General features: G+C 41.2%; 1 protein-coding gene across 1 annotated transcript in view; it reads left to right on the top strand.

The window, feature by feature from the left end:
• Positions 1-9,285: 9,285 nt before the first annotated feature.
• Positions 9,286-25,639, top strand: part of dbpa (D site albumin promoter binding protein a) — a 30,479-nt gene continuing 14,125 nt past the window's right edge. Inside the window, exons 1-3 of the mRNA XM_030412245.1 lie at positions 9,286-10,309; positions 15,705-15,973; positions 16,540-16,780. Of these exons, the coding sequence (XP_030268105.1) occupies positions 10,114-10,309; positions 15,705-15,973; positions 16,540-16,780 (706 nt within the window). The 5' untranslated portion in view covers positions 9,286-10,113. The remainder of the gene's footprint in view (positions 10,310-15,704; positions 15,974-16,539; positions 16,781-25,639) is intronic.

Below are 25,639 nucleotides of genomic sequence, written 5' to 3'. Positions count from 1 at the left end.
TTTTTTGACCTATATTTAATGTCCAAACACAAACTTGTAGTACTTTAATAATTGTATGTCTGCAGCTGGACAGTTTTGGTCGTAGCTGGTGTGTTTTTGTTTTTATAATTCACTCTGCAGCCTCCAAAAAAAAGAGGATTATTTGGAAAACACGGCACGCTTAAATGAATTTTATCCAGCATAAGTGAGACTTAACCACTGAAAGGACTGTTGAGATATTATCAGTTTCAGTTTTGAATCGAACTCGTGGACTTTCTCTTGACATTAGAAAGTAAAAAACAAAAAAAGCTCAACATCCTCCTTGTTTTAATCTGGAGGTTAACCACAGCGGTGAGTTCAAAGACCGTCGGTTAAACCAAACCACAAGAAAAACATGCCAACTTCCCTTTCGGGGTTTGTAAGACGGCTGCGGTTTTCATTCATGATATCCGCTTCTCAAGTTTCTGCCAACTGAAACCAAAACAATGAAGGTGAGCTGGATTTAATTTATGGTGTTTAAAACTTTAACAACCTACTTTCTGATTAAACTCAACAGCTATTCTCTCCAAGAAACACTTTGTTATCGCATCAGATATCCAGCTTTTTTCTAATTATTGACTCACAAAATTGAAAAATAAATTAATTTAAAGATGCTCTGCTTTGACTCTGATGCAGCAATCTGCAATGTAACTAGTAACTAAAGCCATCAAATAAATGTAGTGGAGTAAAAAGTAAAGTATTCGCCTCCAATATGTAGTGGAGTAGAAATATACAGTAGCAGAAAGTGGACATACAGAAGTGCACGTACAAGAACCCTCACAACTTTACTTGAGTACTGTGCTTGAGTAAATGTACTTAGTTACATTCCATCACTGCTTTTACTGAAGGAAAACTGTTATTTACTGAAAAAATATGAGTAAAAGTCCTGCATTTTAAACCTGACTGAAGTAAAAGTATGTAAGTAGAAGTATAAACTAACATGACTGGGAAATACTTATAAAAATGTACTTAGTTACATTCCGTAATCAATATTACACTGTGAAAGTACTCCACTACAAGTGAAGTCCTGCATTCAAAACCTTAATGAAGTAAAAGTACAGGAGTAGAATTATGAAGTAACATAAAGAAGGATACCTCACAGTTTTACTTGAGTACTGTGCTTTAGTAAATATACTTAGTTACATTCCATCGCTGCTTTTACTGAAGGAAAAGAAATATTACACTGTAAAAATATGCGTAAAAGTCCTGCATTTAAAACCTGACTGGAGTACAAGTATGTAAGTAGAAGTATAGAGTAACATAAGTAGGAAATACTCAAACATTTACTAAGTTACATTCCATAAACTACTTTAACTGGAGTAAATGTATCAACACTACACAGTGAAAGTACTCCATTACAAGTAAAATCCTGCATTCAAAACCTCAGTGAAGTAAAAGTACAGAAGCAGAATTATGAAGTAACATAAAATTGGATACCTCAACATTTTACTTGAGTACTGTGCTTGAGTAAATGTACTTAGTTACTGAAGGAACAGTAAGAATATTACACTGTGGAAATATGAGTAAAAGTCCTGCATTCAAAAACCTGACTGAAATAAAAGTATGTGAGTAGAAGTGTAAAGTACAATACCTCGAAATTGTAACAGTACTACACTGTAAAAAATACTCCATTACAAGTAAAGTCCTGCATTTAAAACCTCGCTGAAGAGAAATGACCAATAAAGTTCAATATTCCCTTTCAAAATGTGGTAAAGTGGAAGTATAAAGCAGCATAACGTGGAAATATCCAACTCAAACTTATACTTAGTACTTGAGTAGATTTACTTAGTTACTTTCCACCTGTGGAAACGGCTCAGATGAGGCCTCGACTGTCGTCTCTCCTGCTGTAAAACACACCTCCGTCCCCTCAGAGCTCGTTTATCATAATTAATCCACTGTGTATATTTTCATCTCCGCCTACAGGAGCCGTGAAGTGGGTCCTCTCTCTGCCCCCACACACACACACACAACACAACTCAACACAACTCAACACAAAGACACACACACACACACACACACAACACATCTCAACACAACACAAAGACACACACATACAACACAAAGACACACACACACACACACACACACAACTCAACAGAACTCATCACAACTCAACACAATTCAACATAACACAAAGAGACACACACACACACACACACACAAACACACACACAACACAAAGAGACACAACACAAAGAGCCTCCCACATGGCTGGCGGGAGGTCAGGTGTGGTGCACCTGGAGCAGGAGGGTCAGGTGAGCTGTGAGAGGCTGCAGCACTCAGCAGCTGCCCCCCCGACCCAACTCCAGTCTCGTGCTCCCACACGTGAACAGACATCATACAGGAGAAGAGAAGAAGAGGACTGATGGAATGTAACTAAGTACATTTACTCAAGTACAGTACTCAGGTGAAAATGTGAGGTATCCTATTTTATGTTACTGTATACTTTTTCTCCAGTCAGGTTTTAAATGCAGGACTTTTACTCATATTTCCACAGTGTAATATTATTACTGTTCCTTCAGTAAGAGCAGCGATGGAATGTAACTAAGTACATTTACTCAAGTAAAATTGTGAGGTATCCTATTTTATAATTCTCCTTCCATACTTTTACTCTATTAAGGTTTCAAATACAGGATTTTACTAGTAGTGGAGTACTTTCACAGTGTAGTATTGCTACTTTTACTTAATTTAAAACAGTTATGGAATGTAACTGAGTACATTTTTATGAGTATCTCCATGTTATGTACTACTTTTACTTTTACTTCAGTCAGGTTTAAATGCAGGACTTTTACTCATATTTCCACAGTGTAATATTATTACTGTTCCTTCAGTTAAAGCAGTGATGGAATGTAACTAAGTACATTTACTCAAGTAAAATTGTGAGGTATCCTATTTTATGTCACTGTATACTTTTCCTTCTGCACTTCTACTCCTATAGGTTTAAATGCAGGACTTTACTAGTAGTGGAGTACTTTCACAGTGTAATATTGCTACTTTTACTTAATTTAAAGCAGTTATGGAATGTAACTAATTACATTTTGATGAGTATTTCCATGTTATGTTACTTTATACTTCTACTCACATACTTTTACTTCAGTCAGGTTTTTGAATGCAGGACTTTTACTCATATTTTCCACAGTGTAATATTATTACTGTTCCTTCAGTTAAAGCAGTGATGGAATGTAACTAAGTACATTTACTCAAGCACAGTACTCAAGTAAAATTGTGAGGTATCCTATTTTATGTTTCTACTTCCGTACTTTTACTCCAGTAAGGTTTCAAACACAGAGCTTTACTTATAGTGGAGTACTTTCACAGTGTAGTATTGATACTTTACTTAAGTTAAAGCAGTTACGGAATGTAACTAAGTACATTATTATGAGTATTTCCATGTTATATTACTTTACACTTCTACTCACATAATTTTACTTTAGTAAGTTTTAAATGCAGGACTTTTACTCATATTTCCAGAGTGTAATATTATTACTGTTCCTTCAGTAAGAGCAGTGATGGAATGTAACTAAGTACATTTACTCAAGTTCATCAATTTTAGCATATTTATATTAGAGTATTTTAAATGTTATATTATAATTCCACTCAACCGCATTTGGATGCAAATATTGTACTTTTTACTCCACTACATTAACTTGAAAACTTTAGTTACTAGTTACTTTTCAGATTACTATTCTATCAACAATCAGATTTAAAAACACGGATTCCAATAATCACAAACATTTTGAATATCTTGAGTATACAGTGTATAAATACATGTAAATATATGTTTGATTTAGGTTTTACTTTGACATTTATTGCCTCCAGAATACCCAAATATTAATACTTGAGTAAAATTCTGAAAGTATCTGATATTAAATGTACTTAAGTATCATTCAACATGTAACTTTCACTGTTAGAAAAGTCATATTTAAACACAGTATCTTTACTTTTACTCAAGTATGACTTTTTGTCCCTTTTCTAACTTTACACCACAACCCACCTAATACTGATGACAGGAGAAAGTAACTAAGTACATTTACTCAAGTACAACTTTGAGTATTTCTATTTTCTATTACTTTGCACTTCAAATCCATTAGAATTTAAAAGTGAATATCAGATACAACGATGGAATGTAACTAAATACAAGATATTTGTACTTCATGCCTCCACTCAGCTACATTTCAAAGGCAAGTATTGTACTTTTTACTCCACTATATGTACTTGATAATCTTAGTTACTTGTTACTTTTCAGATTACATGCTGTAATTTATCAGTAATTTATTTTTCATGAACAATCAGATTTAAACACACAGATTCCAGTAATCAGAAAAACATTGAATATGTAATAAATTCATGTAAATATGTGTTTAATTTAACTTTTACTTTGACATTTATTGCCTCAAATAACCCAAATTTAATACTTGAGTAAAATCCTAAAAGCATCTGATATTAAATGTACTTAAGTATTATTCAACATGTAACTTTCACAGTTACAAAAGTTATATTTAAACATGGTTTCTTCACTTTAACTCAAGTATGAATTTGAGTAAAACATCTGAACACGTCCACCTTTAACCAGAGTGGACCTCGTGTTGGTTCTGGTTCCGCCTGCCTGTCCTGCTGTTCCCTCACGTGTCCACTAGATGGAGCCCTTTTAAAACACTTGACACTGTTGCTGCCTCACAAAGGCTGCAGGAGAGGAAACTGGGGAAATCATCTGAATTGGAAACAGCTCGTGAAACTGGAATCACACATTAGTGGCGTCAAGCTGTTTTTCATCCTCACTTTCCCTGATGCATGCCAGCGCACACACACACACTCCTGCCCGCGTGTGTGTGTGTGTGTGTGTGTGTCAGAGACTATTTTGGCCTCTTACTACGAGCACATTCCTGTCATGTGTGTTTGACAGCACTCTGTCACCAGATAGGACCTGTGGGCTTTCTTTTTGTTTTTTCCAGGACCTTCCAGGAACTGTTGTTCCCAGCATGCAGCTGCTGCCTCTGAATTATGAATCAGTCCGATCAGCATCGACAGGAAGCGACAGGATGTGGCTTGTTTATGATTTACTGCATTGTGAAGCTGCGATTATTAAAATATGTACATTTCAGCTTCCACTTGGATGCACGAGCACGAAACAGGATGAGCGCCTCAGAGAGCGTGGAGGAACATATAAGCTTATGAGAAAATCGAACAACTCTGAGATGTTTGTTTATTTATTTGAACATTTTTAACAGCAGTAATTAATTTATTTTTATTACGAAAAGGATATTTTTCATCTGTGCTTCCTGGACAAATGTTAAAGAGATTGTAGAATTAATAATAGTTACTAATATCTGATGAACACATCCAGTGTAGAGTAATAATACAAAGTAAATAAGTCGATTATATGTAGTAAAAATACTTTATTTATTTTGCAAGATGCTCCCAAAAGTCATGGTCGAGCAAAACTAAAGATATCTGTTGGATAATATATCACTCATATGAATAGTTCCTAAGTACATTTAATATTGGACACTTTAAGACTTTTACTCAAGTATCAAAAGAACGAGTAAAAGTAAATTACACATATCTACATGTATTTAAATACTGTATATTGTGGTCAGACTGATAATCGATGAGTGTATTTTTCAATAAATGTAAAAATGTGCTGCTTTGACTTTGATGCAGGATGTCATCTGCAAAATAACTAAAGTAAAAAGTACAATATTTGCCTCCAAGCTGTCTGGAGATTAAGTAAAAGCAGCAATGAAATGAAGTACAAGTACCTGATAATCATACTTGAGTACAGCGCTTGAGTAAATGTACTCAGTTACGTTGTACCCAGTTTGATGCATGTTGTCCACTACAGAGGGAAAATACTTGGCAGCCATTTTGAACCGTTAAAGCTGCAGAACCACGGCCCGATCACCGGCTGCTGGACCCAGAACCTCGTCCACAGGTCCAGATGATTATCATGTTTGTACGTGTTCATCATGTGGAGACAAACTTTATTGATCCCAGGAGACATTCAGACGTCCAGAGGCTTCTTCAGTCTGACTCTCCATCACTGACTGACTTCCTGTGTTTGTATGGATTTATGATTGTGTACATTTAATTTGTATTGCTGTAACTTTTGTTTAGAAATGTTTGAATAACACAACTACACACGTAAGACTGAAAATGGAAATAATAATTACATGGATGTGGAGTCATAAATTCAAAATGGTGGCGGGACGAGGAAATCCTCTTGTTCTCAGAAAATCATCTGGCAGGTAAAAAAAAAGTATTATTATTACTCAGATTTTATGAAAATGTCTCTTTTAGGCAACATTTTTAAATACACATGTCCACTCCACAGATGTTGTGCATCAAATGATATATTCTGCATTATTTTGCATGTTTTATTTAAAGTTTTGATAAAATTCAGACTTTTAATTTAATAGTTTATTTAATAGCCTTTAGATTTTATCTATATCAAGCTGTAGACAAATGTACTTTCAGTCACCAAAACAAAAAGATGTATTTCGAAAATAATTTTACAATCTAATAATAAAAAAATTATAAAAATCTAGTAAAATAAATAGATAAATAAAAATTAAAATGTTATATAAAACATCTACTATAAAAAGTTTCAAACATTTATTTATTTATTCATTTTTTTACTAGATTTCTTTAAATTACTAGATTGTAAAATTATTTTAAAATACAACTTTTTGGCTTCTTGAAGTTAAAAGTATTAATTATATATTACAAAAAAATTGTATTGGCAGATTTATTATCTTTAAAAAAAAAAGAAATAAAACCAAGCACTGGGATTGATTTAATAATCAATGTATTCTCTTATTATTCTTTCATAAAGTGTTAGATTTTTTTTTTTGTCTAATTTTATAATTTTATTCTCCCATTTTGTTTTTTATTTGACTTATTTTATCGCCATCCGTGTACATTTTCCTGCGAGAATGTTCATGAATTTATTGTAAATATTTTTTTGTTTTATTATTTTGCTGTCGTTTAAAATAAAGAAACAAATGTGATGTTTTGTTCCTCCATCAGAAGTGAAGCACTAATCCTCACATCACCCTCCTCCCCCCTCCCCCCTCTGTCTCCCCCCCTCCCACCTCCCTCCAGCCGGGCTGTCACGCGGCACTGGCATGGGGAAACCTGTGGGCGGAGACTGTGACCTATTTATACCCAATGGGAGGCCGGGAGAGGCAGCGAGTGACCTAGATTCAGCCAATCACGGCGCGGCACAGTCGCCGGTAGGCAACAGTCGGCGCGTGCCGGAGCCATGTGCTTCTGTGGTGTTGAGAGCGCGAGAGGCAGATCGGGACATCGAGCAGGGAGAAAAACAGACGAATTATCTGCGTTTTTACGGGATTAATCACAGTTTAACCTCTCTGTATGTGCTGATTTAAACAACTCATGATATATAACTGTTAAAATAACTGTATAAATAAAAATACAATCGAGTTAATTTTAATAAATGTATATAAATTAAGTTTTTCAGCTCATGGTGCTGATAAGACACAAAATGGAGGCTGTGTTCACATGTTGGCGGCTCAGTGTTGGTGTTCGCTCTGTGGGACATATTAACTGTGACCGTCTGCTCCTCACATGTGAGCAGCTGATGTCTGTGTTTGCTTTCTGTCACGTGAGGACAAAGACTCACATTCCCTCCACATTCCCTCAGGTGAGCTGGACAGGAGTGGAGACCTCCTGACGTCCAGGACCAGGACGTGTCGTTTTAATAGTTTTAACTCAGATATTTCTGTGTGTTTGGTCGTTGTTGTTTTCGGCCTCGATGTTTTAAATGACAGCGTGAGAGCAGGAGAGAGGGGCGGGGTGCGTTCAAGGACCATCCAGGAAGGAGCAGGGAACGTGTGGGCGTGGCCGAGTTCGCAACAGTCCCAGCAGCTGGCCGGCCATTGGAGGAGAAGATCGGGAGGTGTTGTGTTGTTGCCAAATGTGTGATGCGTTCACGTTCCAGGAGGAAACGTAAATGGGGAAACTCAGTCCGTGAGAAATGTCTGGAGCTGGAAATGTTTTTTTTTCTTCCCTCGAACATATCAAAACAAAAACGTAGTTGGTTTAACACATGAAGATTCTTTTTTTCTGACTTGAAAAAAAAAAAAAATTCACTTGGTGTCCCGAAAAAGTAAAAAAAAATCAGAATAAAGTCAGAAGTCTGCACATGTAAAACATTTTTGAGTTCTGACTTTATTCTCAGAATTCTGACTTTTTTCTCAGAATTCTGACTTTAATCTCAGAACTAAAAAAAAAAAAATCACATGTGGCCCTAAACCTCTTCCGTATATATATACAGTATATATATATATACCCTCAGAAATACTTTTCAACACATTTTTTTCCCCTCAAAATATTTTATTTGGTTTCCTGAAAAAGACATACATGATTTTTTTTCCCCCTGAAAATGTTTTTTTCCCCTCAATCTAATCAAAGCAAAAATTCAGTTGGTTTCAAAGATTCATTTCTTTCTTTTCCTGATTTTTTTCCCCCTTCACTTGGTTTCTGTAAAAAAAATAAAAATTATAAAAATTCTCTCTCTCTCTCTCTCTCTATATATACAATTTTTTAAATTTTTATAATGTTTTCTTTTCCTTCTGGTTTAAAAGCTTAACATCGACTATTGTTTCCTGTGACCACTGGTTTTTATTGTCATAAAATGAGATTACTTGGATTTACTGAATGTATTCATGATTTCATACTTTTTAAGTCCATACACCAATAGTTGACATCACAGTGGGTTACAAATATGTCCTACTTCCTCATGCCATTATCTATATAAATAGACACAATTTTGGGGGATTTTTTAGGGTTATTTATTTATTCTAGCTCTCCCTGTTTAATCTTGCAGTATGGTGGGTGTATGTATGTATATCTTTTGTAAATATTATGTTATTTCTACCATCCTTATGCCTGTTGTATAGAGTGTTATTGTGATTTTATGTGACATTTCCCTTGTGGATTAATAAATGTATCAGTCTGTCTATGATTCTTGACTTTGCTCTCCCCCTCTGTTCTCTCACTGCGTTGTTATAATTCAAAACGTACTCGGAAATAAACCTGATTCTGATTAAATTCGATTTGCATTAATTTTCCCACGTGGAAGCTCATATTTCCCAGCTTTCCCATGGGCGTTTGAACGCACACCAGTGGATTCTAAGCGAAGCGAAGGGAGGGGGGGCGTCACCGAGGGGCGTGGCCGATGTATGCAAACGATCCACGCCCCCAAGCGCCTTTCCCCCGTGAGCGGTGACGTCACACGAGCTGCCCGTGTTGGTTCCAGCTGACTGGCAGAGAGAGAGAGAGAGAGAGCGACGAAAATAGAGAGAAGTGTGTGTGTGTGAGTGTGTGTGTGTGTGAGAGAGAAAGAGAGAGAGAGAGAGGGAGAGAGAAAGGGAGGGAGAGAGAGGGAGGCAAACAGGAGCCATCAGTTCCATCTATCTGACTCTCATACTACCGGATATTATTATTTTTTGGGGGGCTTCTTCTTTATTTCCTTCATCTTCATCTTCTTCGCTCCACTTTGACTTGAAGCTTTTATTTCCTCTCGACTCGACTCTTTCTGATCCTCCTCTCATCGCATGGGACGACAGACATCCGCATCTCTGCCTGCTTTTTGTTTTTTATTTCCTCACAAGATCTCTGGTGGGTCTACCGACCGAGCGTCGGAACCGACCGCTCAACCGGACCGGAGCGGACCGCCTGATATCAGAAACTCGTCGGAGGACTTCGGTGTTGTCGTGTCGCTGCGGAGTTAGTTTGAGGTGCTGAGCAGCAGCAGCAGCAGCAGCAGCAGCTCCTGAAGGCTCAGCCCGGCCAACATGCTGCCGTCTCGGAGATAAATCCTCATTTTTTAAAATATATTTTCTGTCTCACTTCGTTTTTGTGTTCTTTCCATGGGACGGGCGGAGCAGCGGGACATCAGGTGGACATCTTGAGCGCACCTCACCTGTCCGTCCGCGCACCTTTTGACGGCGCGCCTGTCAATCAGCACCGCTAATTGGATTATTTCTCCTGAACTTAACAAGTCTGCAGGTCCTTCCTTTCTCCTCCCCCCCCACCCCCTCCACCTTCCTCCCTCCTCCCGCCTTGGAAGTTATGTCCAGGCCGCTCACTCAGCTCCTACCGCCGGATCTGCCTGCCGGGGCCACCAGCCCCCAGTTCGGGGCCAGCAACCCGGCGGGAAGTGGCCCCCAAGGTGGACACCTGACCTCCATGACCAACCTGAAGTCGCTGCTCCAGCTGCCGATCAAGGCCGACCAGAGAGGCCCCAAGGACTGCTGCGAGATGAAAGGTGAGTGCGTGCACGTGCGCACGTGCATGTGTTTGGGGGAGAGAGAGAGACAGAGAGAGAGAGAGAGAGAGAGAGAGAGAGAGAGAGGTCTTATCTGCACGAAAACTTCTTAAAGCGACAGTGAGTGGAAATACCAACAAGTCTCTGCAGGAGAATCATGAAGAAATGTTCGTTTAACGTGAACGACTCCAGATATTAATGAAGTTTAACTGTGATTCAGCCGCAGGTGATATTATTGTAGAGATTCTGTCTGATGCTTGTTTGCTGGGGTCGATACTGATCAATATTTATTGGTGGATACATGTTTATTTTGCAGGGATTCCTCAGATTGTGGTGACAGAGATTTGTAACAATAACAGGAACGTTTTAAAAGAAAACAATCAGAGCCCGACTGATACTGGAGTTCTGGGGCCGATACTGATGATGACACAAGAAGATATTGATATATCGGCTTTATTGTCACTGAGTATAAATAATTAGAAATCATCCCAAGCATCTGTTTCTGCGATGTGCTCTGTAAAATACTTCAAAGCGACGTGTCTGTGATATCGGCTGACTGATATCGGTGGCGCTCTAAAAACAAAGTTCATCGTTTAAATGAAATCAGTGAACTTTACTGTGAAGTTTTAAACATACATGTCGATACTGATATATATCTGTGATTAGCCGATATCGGCCGATAATGTCGCCACATCGATGTATCAGTGGAGCTCTAATAGACAACAAACTGTAACTATAAATGTACATTAGAGACATCTGACGCCTCCATCAGACAACACGTACACCGATACAATGTGTCTGTGATAGACAAATATCGGCCGATTGGTATATATATCAGTCGAGCTCTAAAAACAATAACATTTTTTGTCCAAAACGATTAAAACTGTGAACTTTACCATCAATTTAATAACTATAAATGACGTCACGCTTCCTTTTTCTGTATTTAAAGGACACGTTTTCCTGTCTGACATCGAAAAATATCGGCCGACGATACACATCTGTCGACTTTATAGACATCTGAATCCTCTACAGAAACATTACAGGAGTATTTTAGTGAAACAATATGAAATAAAGCAGAAATTAATGATTGATTAATCGACTAATCGATCATTGTAGACCAATCAGCATCTATCTGGGATTTCTGTCAAGTATAAACACCACAAATTACTTCATTAAAGCTCCTTAAATGTGATGATGTCATACTAAATTGTATATATCTAGATTTTAGACTGTCAGTTCAGATAAAAACAACCAATTTTGTGTATTTATTTGCCATTTTAATCAGAGAAGATGATCAGCAGACGAATCGAGGACGTAAATCTGAAGTATACGTTACAGAACGTCTACTCAGTGTGCAGAAATCCACAGGAATATCACACTGATTATTCACTGGTGTGTGTGTGTGTGTGTGTGTGTGTGTGTGTGTGTGTGTGTGCATGTGACTGAGTGGGCAGGTGTGATTGTAAAAGACAGAGCTACACACACACACACACACACACACTGTTTTCACTTCAGCCTTCCTCCTTCTGGCCTCGCTGCATTCAAAAAATAATTAAATTAAATGTTTCCTTTTTGCATTTGGTGGTGAAATGAAGTGATCAGGAGGAGGAAGAGGAGGAGGAGGAGGAGGAGGGTTAAAAAAAGAAACACAATCTGGAGTGGATGCCATCAACACACAGCAGCAGCAGCAGCAGCAGCAGTCGTTTGTGCTGCGTTTCTGTTTAAATAAAGGTTTTTCTGAGCGACGCCGAGTTGTTTCCCGTCCACCAGCTGCCATGACAAATATTAACCAGGCTGCCTCTCCTTCCTCCCTCGCTGTGGGGATGTTATAACTCCCAGTCAGCTGCTCGCACACACACACACACACACACACACACACACACACACACACACTGGTTTTCGTTTGACACACACGTTAAACACACACAAAGTCGAACTCTACTAATAAAACCTTAGAATAAGTCTCCTGTCACAGCGAGGAACACAACAAAGCGCCTCCCTGCGTTTTTTCACATTATTTCTGGCGACCCCTGCTGGTGGCTGGGTGTCACTGCGCCTCCTTTCTGTGGAGGTTTTTGTCGTCGCTCTGCACGAGGAGGAGGCGATGATGGTGAGCGCGGCTGACAGCCTCTCCATGGAGTCAGAAAGCAGCTCAGAGGCCTCGGCCGAACTCGTCGTCAGCGGCCGCGGTCGCCTGACGATGGGTGATGCGTTCAGGGGCACATTTCCTATGTGGTTTTTTCTTTTTTTTGGGTGCAGAGTTGGTGTTTCACTCGTTCATCCTCCTGCTTTTTTTCTTCCCTGGCTGGCTTTGTTTGACGCCTTCACAAACACCCACTCTATCTCTCACATCTCTCTGTCTGTCGTTGAGTTTTTCCTCTCACTCGTTCCTGTCTTGCTCTCCTGCTCGTCCCTCTGCTGATTTGCATTTTTCTCAGGCTTTGTGGCATCTTTTACTGTCGACACTCTTCTCTCCGTCTCCTCTGCTGCTCTACATTTCGCCTCCTGCTCCTCTTTGCATCCAAATAAATTACGTGTGCACACGAATCGATTAGATTTTTTATACATTTGCATTTCTTTCCTCAGTACTTGTAGCATCTCGCAAATGATGCTAATAGAAGACGTATACAGAATAAAACAGCAGAATATGAAAAGGATGGAAAATAATAACTTAGGCCCCTGAGAATGAACTTAAAGATATAATATGTAGGAATTATTTGTATCATTATTATTATGTTCCCATTTGTACGGAAGCTCAGAGGGGCCACTGAAGACTTTTTTTTCCCCAGTGATTTATTTATTTATTTATTTAAGTCTAATCTTCTGTGTTTTTGACTTGAGAACTCGTGGAAAAAAAGTTTTGCAAGGATAATTAATTTTTAATTTTCCTGTGAAAACAAAAACAAAAACAAAACAAAAAATCAAGAGGGTGAGAAAAAAAAACTAAGGACATTTTTTTCCAATGCTTTTTTTCCATGTGTTAACCCAGTGAACTTATTTTTTTTTTCCCAAAGAGAAAAAATTCTGGAGAAAGATTTTGAAAAAAAATTTTCCCCAAAAGAAACAAACTTTTTTTCTGGAGAGAATTTTTTTTTCCTCGATGAATCTGGTTAAAAGAAAAGAGGAAAAAAAAGTTCCACATAAATTGTTTTGTAAGCTCATTCTTCATGCTTCTTATTGTTTTCAATTTACGAAAAAAACGTTTTTTGTTTTTTTTTTTCAGAAAAATCAGCCAGTGTCACATCTGAAATTCTAGAAAAAAAGAAAGAATATTTAGCCGGTTTAGACATAAAAAAATATGTCTGTCCCACATATGAAAGTTTTTTCCCTGAAAATGTTTTTTTTTTTTTTTTTTTTTTAACTGAAACACCTAAAAAAATCACTTCCTAAAGAAAAAATCTGTCTAAATCATGACATTTGTTTTTTTCCTGAAAATGTTTTAATTTTTTCCCTCGAACACTCGGTTTCACAGATTCATGTTATTTTCCCTAATTTTTGTTTCTTAGCCTGTTTCAAAGATAAAAAAAAATATTTTTCCTTAATTTTTTCAAATTTTTTAAATTAGAAAAAAAAGAATTCTTCTCAGGAATTTTTTTTTCTACCTGGTTCCACACATGGAAAAAAAAATACATTTCACAGATAGAAAGTAAAAATCCTTGACTTGACCCTCAGGAGCTTCCGTACGTCGGTCTGTAAGACGACAACAACAACGTACAACTTAAACATCTGCATCAATCTTCTTGACTTTGCTGATGAACTCAGAGTAATTTAGAAAAATCTGGCAGGCGGCTGAGGACGATGACGAGGATGAGGATGATAGCAGAGAGATTATGACGGACGTGGCCTCGACTCTCTGCTCTCCTCCCTCCCTCCTCCTCCTCCTCCCTCCCTCCTCTCCTCCCTCCCTCCTCTCCTCCTCCCTCTCTCCTCCTCTCCTCCCTCCTCTCCTCCCTCCTCCCTCCTCTGCTGTTTTCACGTTGTAATCTCTGTTGTCTTTATGCCTTTTAATCCCCTTAAATTTAAATTTCCGGCCTTTTTTCCTGATGCTCGCTCTCAGCCTCTCAGGGTTTCTCCTTCCTCTCTCTGCTCTCTCCCAGCACCAGTTAAATATTCTCTTTTATTACTATTTTATTATTATCATATTTTTTTTATCATTCAGCGTGCCATTTATTCACTGTGCACTTTTTGGAGCCATAATTCTGCAGAATAACATTATGAGAGGATCAGCGCACTAAATAATCACTCTTGTTCTTTCCACGCAGTTAAATTAAATCAGGTTCCTGGTTTGCTTTCAGGGTTTTCATTTATTTTTTCTGCTGATGGTTTATTGATGCCTGATGTCTATATCTATCTTTCCATCAGACCTCCCTCCCTCCCTCTCCGGGAGGTCGGAGTGCAGGGTCAATCAAGTCAACTTTATTTATAGATGCCTTTTAATGATCGTAACTAAGTGCTCGACAGAAATCAAAGGACACAGAAGCACAAACCTCAGCCACTGTTGATCAGACAATCATTATTTTTTTTAAAAGACGGACAACAAACCACATTTTTACGCGACTGATACGCAGCTTTGAGTTCCAGCAGACGTCTCGTCAATCGGACGTTGATGCGAGGAGACCTCGCAGATCCTCACATCCAAAAAAAAAAATCTTTCCTTCAAATAACAATCTGAGAACAAGGCTGAGGTCCAAGAGAGGAGTCAGATCTTGTGGAACAAAATGTCCATTATGTGCCTTGCTCAAGGGCTGACAGATGGCGGCGACGTCTCTTTGTGGCCACATCTTGTAGTCACATACGATGCACATCAGTTGATGCTCTTAAAGATGTAGTACGTAGGATTTCTGCATTAAAATGTTGAGTTTCTAACCATGTTCAAACCCAGAGAAACCCACGAGTCTGCTTGAGGTTACGCAGCGTCTATTTGATCACCTGTTGCTTAAACTCCTGGGAGAGAGTGAGGAAGGTTTCGGCTTCTAAACCTCGGACCATCTGGCCACCAGACATATCTTAAAACACTTGATCTAATACGTTCTGTATGCGCTGGAATATTCCCCCTTAACAATTTGGACACATGAAAGTTTCCAGGCAAATTGATTTGACATCATCGTACACTTTTTTTTTCCAACGTGGACACAAAGCATGAAGAGTGCTTTGTTGGGTTTCGTTCAAGCATCGATAAATCATTACTACATTAGTTCGAGGACGGTTTAATATCAGTAAACAAACGAGAGCAGTGAAAATGAGATTATCAACCTCTTCTGTCGATCTGCTGGGTTGTCAGAGTGGAGATCGGCTCTCGAAACCAAAGGAAGGAGAAAGAAATTTAACCTTCTGTGGTCAGAAACAGGTTGAAAATGAAATAATCTAACAGACTCGTTGTCCCTCCTCCTCTCAGACAAAGACAAGCCCTTGGACTCTGACGAAGACTCGGTGGGCGCCAATGGCGGCGGGCCCGGCGGGGTTACAGGAGCCCTCGGGTCCAGCGCTGTCCGGCCACTCTCCCAGTCGGCCTTCCTGGGCCCGCTTCTGTGGGAGAGGACCCTGCCGTGTGACGGAGGCTTGTTCCAGCTTCAGTACATGGACCTGGAGGAGTTCTTGACCGAGAACGGGATGGGGATGCACAGCAATGGGCCCAGTTCCACCAGCGCCCAGATCCCCTCCCAGGTAAGACTGGAAAACTCCACTTAAACCGCACCAAGCTGTATCAGAGCCATCGGCTTCGTGATACTACTCAGCTTGGCGTTTCACAATAAGCTAACGTTACAAGGTAGCTAACGGTAGATCCATGCTACGTAGCTAAGTTACAGCTAGCACGCCAACCTTAGCTTAGTATTACATCTTTGTTCCTTTTACACCATCGAGTGTTGGCCACAGTCGACACTGTTGGTCATAATACTTTGGATCAACTCAGCTGGTGATTCATAAAACTAAGCTAGATCCCACTGGTTCTCTTGGAAGATCACCCTCCTCTGCCTCTGATTGGTTGCGTTTGTTGGTTATGTTCTCGACGCTCGACCCAACTATTAACTCAGAGTGTAACATGGTTGTCTCCCTGGTAAACACACCAACCTCTTTGGCCACTCTCACGGTCCTCTGAGGCTTTCATCGCATGATAACGATAGATGTAAGTCAATCGGAGGCAAGTTGGGCAAAAAACCATTGGGATCCATTATAACAAGCAAACTAGACCGATGGATTTAGACCGATGATGTCGCTCTCTCTCCTCCCAGAGCTCCCAGTCGGCGGTGCCCAATCAGAGCTCCCAGTGTCCTCCGAGCTCCCCTCCGCCCTGCTCCTCCTCGTCCTCCTCCATGTCCTCCTCATCCTCCTCTTCCTCGCTGCTGGGACTGGAGACCGTCCAGCCACAACCACCGCCGCCGCCACCGCCTCAGCAGCAGCAACCGCAGCAGCCACAGCAGCAGCAGCAACCGCAGCAGCAAGGCATGATGGGAGGACCTGAGTGTCTACATGGTGAGTGAAAGTCAACATCTACTTGGAGCGTTTGGGGACAAATTCTCCAAACTTTTCATCTTGTAGCTTCATTTCTGCACCAGCTAATACATCCAGACGTACATGAAGCCGTCCATGCGGAGGCCTTAATGTGTTCTCGCAGTAATGATGACACAGACTCGCGATACGTTACATTAACTAACCTCTTCAGCAGTAACCACAGTCGGATCTTCTCTAATTATATCTTCTGATAAATGGCTGACACCCTGTTCTCCGGCCGTCCTCGGCCTCCTCCGACAGCCTGTTTTCATCCATTATATATTCATAATTTATTGTTTCTTCTCTCTGCCACTTTTGATGTGAACCAGAACTGCCAGAACATCAGAGGAAGCCTTTTCTGTCTGTCTTTCTTTTCTATATTTTTTCTCCTCTTGGAGATTTCACAAGTCTGACAACTTCCAATTCTAATTGAAAAACCACAAAGCCCATTCTTTATTATGCTGACGGCCATGTTTTTAAATCCTGCGAGCCATCGAGTGAATCATCGCAGCTAATTTCATGATTTATTGATGACAGATTGCCAGAGGTCTTTGTTAATGTTCGGCGGTTGTGTAGACGTTTAAAAAGGATGGATGAGACAATGAGTGTGTGAAGTTCTGTCAGTGTTTGGATTGAGACGAGGAGACAAAAGTTTTTTTTTGTAACCGTTATCGTTGTGATGGGGATTTAATCGCTGGAGGATCTTTGGGTTGAACGCTCGACCTGGCGTTCTGGTTGTTTGATCAGTTTTTTACACATTAAGAGAAGCAGAGCTGTGATGCTACTTCGCTGCAGAGATACGCTGTTGACACTCCGTCGAATAGAAGGGTGTAAAGATGCAAATCACCGTCCGTCTTATCGGGAAAGGTTGCACGATGTATTGAGGTTTTCGTTCCCTGACTTTAGCCTTAAGGGTGTTTCCCCTTCAGAAGTGCTGGATTAGAAACACATTTAAACCTTATTTTTGGTAGTTACCAAACCTTTTAAGATGTTTTTTTTCATGGATTTGACCATTTTAATATTTTATGTCCCTTTGTTCCGTGAAATTGTAGTTTTCCCTCTTAACATTCAGTTGGTTTAGTTGTGGTCTTGTTTGGTCGAAACCTGCCAAGTTGATGACCAAGTGCTGAGAATTGCCTGAGAGGGCTATTAGTATAGTTCCTCCTGAATTAACTGATCTTTTGGCCACTTGGGGGGACATATTTATTATCTTATAAAGTAGCGAATATGTTAGCAAACAGTTGCCTCTTTACGACATCAGCATTAATTTGGTGTCCTGTTTCTGCTTAGTTGGAAATATCTGGCTCCGTAGGCGCTAAATGCGCCACAGTGCTCGCCAGCTAGCTGCTAACTTGCTAGCAGTTGGTTTTTCACTGAATTCAGTTTCCTGTTGCTGCTTGAAACACGACAGATTAGAGCGGCAGGAGTGAATTAACAGAGCAAAAGCAATAGGCTGAATGATGCTTAAACGGTTAGCTGGCTGGTTAGCTAGCTGCTAACTTTGAAGCTGCAGGGCCAGCAAATGGTGAGTTTTAGTGCTTTTGAGTGAAGCGTTTCCTGCTGCAGCTTGAAACAACAGGGATGAGAGCTGGAGCCAAAACAACGGGCTGAAAGACGCTAAAGGAGCAGCATAGTTGTGTAATGACACAGCTGGAAAAAACAGCAGAAACCAGCACCAAAACACAACATTTGCTGATCTTGCTAGTGGCTTTTCACCAGCAAGACCAGCATATGTTGTGTTTTGGTGCTAGTTTTGATGCTGGTCTATGTTGCTCTGTGGGATTTAGCAGATTAGAAAATAAACTATACATGCTGCTAACTTTGGAGCTGTACAACAGAAGCATTATTGCTGCAAACGTGTTTGCTAATGCCGCAGAGAAAACCAAAACAACGGGCTGAAAGACGCTAAAAGAGCAGCAGAGCCGGATGGTTACTCTCTGTGGGCTCAACTCTACGAGCGACATCACACGATCCATCGTTAGCATAAAGATCTTAAGCTTTAAAGCAAGAAGCTAGCTGACAACTGAGAATATGAGACAAACAAGAAGAACAAACCGAAGAGTTTCAACTAGATATCAGAGTTTAGAAAATGTTGCCTGACTGGCTGGACGGAGAACAAATCTAGCAATGTTTTTATTATCATGCAGTGATGATCAGCGTGAAACTCATATTTGTACACACGGTCGTCCGTATCTGAGCTGTTCAGACAGAACAGTTTGTAGTATTTTAAAGGCTCCTGCAGGCGGAGAGGAAACATCAGAAACAGAGTAAGACTAAAGTGCCCAGCAGGAGACGACGCTGAAGAAAATCTGACTGGAACACTGTGTTTGTGTTTTTTATTTATTATCATTCTGAGTCGTAAACAATAAGAGAGGAGACGTTTCACTGAGAAGAGCAAAATAAAATCAGAGAAGAAATAAACTGGAGAATTAGACAAAGAGGAGAAAGACAGAAAGAAAGCAGGATAGAGCTGCTACAGAGGAGCGAATACAAGTGCTGCAAGGCTGTGTGTGTGTGTGTGTGTGTGTGTGCATATCTGCCTGAGTGCCTCTGCAAATGTCTATGAATACACCCCGTCAGTGTGTGTTCACGTGCACACGCTTTTTGTGCGTCTGTGCAGCACGCTGAACTTCGAACATGCATATGAGAGCGTCCTCTTTATTTCAGGCATTTGCATGCAACTGTTTGGGCTTTAATGTGATCATGCTTGTGTGTGTGTGTGTGTGTGTGTGTGTGTGCTCTCGATCTGAATTATAAACACGTGACTGGGCTGAGCATGATGCATCCAGCCAGAAATCCCTGAGGTCGTCGTGGAGCTGAAGTGTTACTACAGAGCTGCAGAGAGAGAATCAACCGAGAGACGGAGACGGAAAAATAGAACCGGTTAGAAAAATAATCCCGTCCACATGAACGTCGGAGGGTTGAGTTTAATTTATTCTGGGCACAAATGGATGAACGGCTCAGAGGGAGGGCGGACAGAACATGTGGATGCAGCTGTGGTTTTATAAGACGCTTTGATATCTTGTTTTTTTAATGTGTTTGTTCCCTGAAATGCAATAAATCTGAAATATCGACATCAGCGAGGATCAAACGGAGGTCTCGAGTTTAAACCGGACAAACAAACGGATCAAACTGCTACTAAACCAGCCGTGGCCACAAATATTCCTCCCAAAATTATGTTGTTTTGCCGTTGGTCAAGAAAAGACTAAACTCTGGAAACTCAACATTGGAATAAAACAGGATTATGTACTGTAATAAAAATGGTTTCCACTAATTTCCACTTGGCTTTTAAGCAGCCAAACATCTTAAACTTGTGTTTTCTGCCGCAAGGAATCCAACGACACCACAGTGTAACAATCGAATCATCTTAAATCGATCATATGTCGACATAAAAAGCCCAACGTGAGGTGTTCAAACTGCCTCTTTAGTCCAACCAACAGTCCAAAACCCGAAGACTTGTGATCCTACGACAGAATAAAACAGCAACTCCTCACATTTCTTTATATGTGAGCTTCAAACACGACTGAAGCAGTCGGTGATAAATTCTCTTTTCGATTGACGAATCACTACAGCCGTAGTTTACTGTGAGGGAAATACGCTTGAGACGACTAATGTCAGTTTGGCTAACGCTACACATAGCAACACAACTTATAAAGTGGTATTTAAAGGAGAATTCACCCCAAAATAAGGATTTAATCATCATCTGATCAGCCGCTGATGGAGTTTATGTTCGCAAAACAGTTTTTCTGGAGCGTCACAGCAAAACAACTTTTTTCCTCAACAACGGAAGAAGCTGGAGATTTGTTTTAAAGCGTAACAATAAAACAAAGTAAAAGATAAAATGGCTTCACACAGCTGGTCTGGTCTAATCCAAGTGGATTCTGAAGATGTTATTTTACGCCCTCGTTCCAGCCAAAGACTTCCCTGTAGCTGCTAAGCTAAAAGCGTTAGCGCACCAGCTCGACTGTGTGTCGAGAGCGTGAATAACTCTTTCAAATCAACATTTTGTGGACTATAGAAATAATCATTTGTATCCTTTAAAATCTGCACAGTCTGTTTCTCACATCAGTGAAATCGCCGAAAATTGATTTTGGACAGATAATTTGGAAATGTGACATTTCCAAAAAAAAGCAGAACAGAAAATTCTCCCAGTTTGAAAGCCGACAGAGCGCCCAGTCCGCCTTGTTTTCATCAGATCTGGATCATGTCGATATTTTTAGTTGGTTTCTGCTTCATCATTATCTTTCCTGACGCTCTTTAACTGAGCTTCGACCAGCGAGGTGACATTTTTGGCGTCTTTGTGATGGAAGAAGAAGAAATCTGTTCATGAGAAGTTCACGGAGACTTTAAGACCTTCGTCCTCTCAGCAACGGAAACCTGAATCACTTTTTAACTTGTCGTTCAGATCAGCTGTTATCTGCTGCGTCTTCAGCACTTCCAGGTCAATTCACTCAGTCAGAAACCGTCCGAATTAAAAAAAACAAAAACACAACAGCTTTTCATTTCTCAGATTCCCACGAGTGTGTGCACGCCGGAGGACACGTGAACTCATTGACCTGCGATGTGTTTGGAAGGAAGCATCTGCTGCACGAATGTCTCACAGCCGTTACAAAAGGCCGATCGCTTATTAAACCGAGTTCGCCGCACGTACGATAACAAGCGAGACGCAGAATCTAATGAATAAACGGGAGATTCATCAGCAGACGGTTTGACGTGTGATGACAATGAAACATGTCACCTGGAGAGAAATCCCAAAAGAATCTGAATAACTGCCGAGATCTAATCAGCTGCTGCTTCGCCTCGAGGCTGATCAGCGCGCCAAACTTCATGGGAATGTGTTCAGTTTGGATCTCGTGCTGACTGACTGACACGAAAAAGAAAGCAGATAAATAACAAACCAGCTCGATACACGTCTACCTCCGACCTTCTCACAGTTTTCCAGTATCTGAATTCACTCGTGTGTCTCAAAATGTGCAAAATCTGAGCAGATCTGGTGACAAAGCTTCTGTCGCAGCGCTCGGACAGATGCTGAGGACAGAGTTTAAAGTGCTGGAGGGAAAAAGTCTGGACATTATGATGCTGTCGAGGATTATGTTAATGTCATGTCACAGGGCTTATACGACTGTTTTAGCCTCGTACAGTCGACTTAAACTCTGCGTTTTGGATTGTAGGAAACAGAATTTAAAATTTGTGCAGTTAGCTCATGACGTTAGCATCGTCGGCTAGTTCAATTTGACAAAACATGGACCACTTAGGAGCTTTTCTGGAGCTCAGCTGACTCACTAGCTTGAAGCTAACACATGCTAGAAGTCTGAAATCTAAGCAGCTCCTGATGTCGGCTTTGTAAACATCCGTCTACTTTGGTGACAAGTAAAACCGATACATGATTTCTTAGGGATGATTTGCGCCTACTAGTTAGCAATTCTTAGCATGCTAACATGCTAACAGACACATCCGCATGCTAGCATTATCATATGCTAATGTTAGCATCATAGTAACGTATTTTCCACCATCGGATGATTTACATTTTTTACCGTAACGCCCAACCAATCATCGCTGCTCACGCCTAAAACCAAACCAGAGTTGCAAGTTCAAAATCCAGATTGTCACTTGACTCATGGTTTGTCGTTAATACATAACTGATTGATTGATTGATTGATTGATTTAAGGGACTGGGCTTCTCCTATTTGCAGCAAACTTCTGGGAGCCATTGAGAGGCTCAACGATCTGCTATTGCTTTAAAAAATACAAAAATTAGAATAAACAGAAATGATACAACCCTCGAACAAACTACCCAAACTCAGAAAGATGTTTACAGGACAGCAGCTTTATATACACGTTTCATTTGATCGTTTGCGTTGCTTTTATTCGCTGCAAACGCATCATCAAAACTACATTTATGTAGAAAAAGCCTCAGCTACAGACGTACACGACTGTATTTTCCTTGAACCTCACACACACCAAAATACCAACGTCTAGACTGGAAGAATCTCAGATGAAACCATCCAGATGAGACATACAGTGAGAGTGTAATGCCATCGTGCAGGTTATTAAAGGACAAATCTGTGCGTTGATTAAAGCAGCGAGAGGAAATGACTCGCTGTCGCTTTAAAAAAGACGAGAGAGCAGGATAATGCCACGCTGAGGCGCTGAGTGGTTTAACATTCAGCGCTGTGATTAATCCCGGCGAGCGACGGGTTAAACAAGACTCTGACTCTGCACTCTGTAACACTGCACAGAGAGGGAGGGAGGGAGGGAGGGAGGGAGAGCAGCGCTGGAGGGGGGAGAGCGAGTCAAGAGTGTTCGCTTTGCATGTTTTGAAATCTCTCTCGCTGTCTCTCACACGCTCGGGCCATGTGCGGCTGCCACGTCACGTGCTGCTGCAGAACGCATCAGAGCGAGAGAGGGAGGGAGGGAGGGAGGGAGGGAGGGAGGAGGGAGGGGAGGGAGATAAAGAGAGAGAGAGAGGAAACAGTGAAGATTACAGAGAGAATAAACAGCGAGGACGAAGCACAAGAGAGAGAAAAAAGCTTCAGGATGGCAGAGAGAGAGCGAGCAGGGAGTGTTTAATAAAGACGTACGACTTCTGATTCATGTCCAATAACTGCACAGATTCACGTTTACAAGTAGAAGTTTCTCCTCTGCAACTGAAAAACAAAAGTACAAACATTCAGCACCTGAAATCAACAAGTCGCCCAAATAAATCCTTTACTTCTGTGGTCTTGTCAACATTTTTAGACGATGTGTTCATAGCTCACAGAAGACATGATCACCTCAAACTATGAATTGTTTAAAAATCGCATTTTATATCGACAGACGGAGCCGGTCTGCAAAACCGCTATATGCTGATGATGTCATGAAGCTAGAGTCCCCATCATCAGAGCCACATCATCGTCAGTACCTTCCGAAATGCACGTGACCTGTAAAGAAATGAGTCATGTGACCTTTTTTAGTTGCGATCCGCCACCTTTACAGTTGAAAGCAGGACGAACCGGTGGCTCGTGTCGTGCATCATGTTGCAGGAACACCGCCGTCCTCCCCTCCAGCAGCGACGTGCATTAGCTCTGCAAAAGAAAAGCTATTTTTAACGTATTTGCCTCCCGAATTGTCACAACACAGCTACTGTACAGACCGACTGCGAGCAGACTCACTCGTCTACGCGTTAAGTGTCTGCTACAGCGTTTATTACCGCCGCTAATGTGTCCAGACTGAGACTGTGCGACTGAAATGAAGCCGCTGCATTCATGTACATGTGACCGCTAACTGCAGAAACGAAGACAACTCAACTATTGACACAACGCTGTGTGTGTTCTCATCCTGCAAGACACTCTGTTGAAACATTTGCACTTTCTCGCAATGTTAAAGATTTACCCTCGGTGCAGAACCACATGAAAACATAATGGAGGTCTATTATTGGTAGAAACCAATCCGCCACCCAAGTAATGAGGAAATCCCCTCAGAAGTTTTTGTGTTATTCTGCTGACAAATCAACCAACCAAGGAACAAACAAGCAGACACACAACACAACCAGAAATATCTAGTTTTGCATCGTGTTTTCTTTAGTTTTTTCCTGTCCAGACATCCTAAAATCAACCTTGATTCAATCTGGATGTACTTGAAAAAACAATATACATGTTAAAAATGGCTGGAGGAGAGCTAGTTAGCTCTTAGCTGTTAGCAGCAGAGTCTAACGGTGTGTTTGGCTAATGGAGCTAACAGCTAATCACACACAGGACTGAGAGTTTCTATTCAGAGAAGCATGAAGCGACTTCCGACTTTCCTCGGGACGTTACTGAGGAGGTTACTGGGAGGCTAGCGTAGCATGCTAATGACTGACACACAGGCAGTTCTCATGGCTTTAGAAGCGTTGGCTACATTGGCTAATCAATAATAACAGTGCTAATAGCTCATTGGATGAAGTAGCTAACCTCAATCTTCAGTCGACCACAGTGGACCACAGTGGGCCATGTGTGGACCACAGTGGACCACAGTGGACCACAGTGGGCTACAGTGGACCACAGTGGACTACAGTGGACCACAGTGGTCCACAGTGGGCTACAGTGGACCACAGTGGGCTACAGTGGACCACAGTGGACCACAGTGGCTACAGTGGACTACAGTGGACTACAGTGGACCACAGTGGACCATGTGTGGACCACAGTGGACTACAGTGGACCACAGTGGACCATGTGTGGACCACAGTGGACCACAGTGGACCACAGTGGACCACAGTGGACCACCGTGGACCATGTGTGGACCACAGTGGACCACCGTGGACTACAGTGGACTACAGTGGACCACAGTGGACCATGTGTGGACCACAGTGGACTACAGTGGACCACCGTGGACCATGTGTGGACCACAGTGGACCACAGTGGACCATGTGTGGACCACAGTGGACCACCGTGGACTACAGTGGACTACAGTGGACCACAGTGGACCATGTGTGGACCACAGTGGACTACAGTGGACCACCGTGGACCATGTGTGGACCACAGTGGACCACCGTGGACCATGTGTGGACCACAGTGGACCACCGTGGACTACAGTGGACTACAGTGGACCACAGTGGACCATGTGTGGACCACAGTGGACTACAGTGGACCACCGTGGACCATGTGTGGACCACAGTGGACCACAGTGGACTACAGTGGACCACAGTGGACCACAGTGGACCACAGTGGACCACAGTGGACCACAGTGGTCCACAGTGGACCACAGTGGACTACAGTGGTCCACAGTGGTCCACAGTGGACTACAGTGGACCACTGTGGACCACAGTGGTCCACAGTGGTCCACAGTTGAGCGGTCGGCTGCAGTAAATCTACATTAACTCGAGTC

The sequence above is a fragment of the Sparus aurata genome, chromosome 3 (assembly GCF_900880675.1).
Source record: "Sparus aurata chromosome 3, fSpaAur1.1, whole genome shotgun sequence".
Classification (NCBI taxonomy): Eukaryota; Metazoa; Chordata; class Actinopteri; order Spariformes; family Sparidae; genus Sparus; species Sparus aurata.
This window is presented reverse-complemented; position numbering and strand designations above follow the sequence as displayed.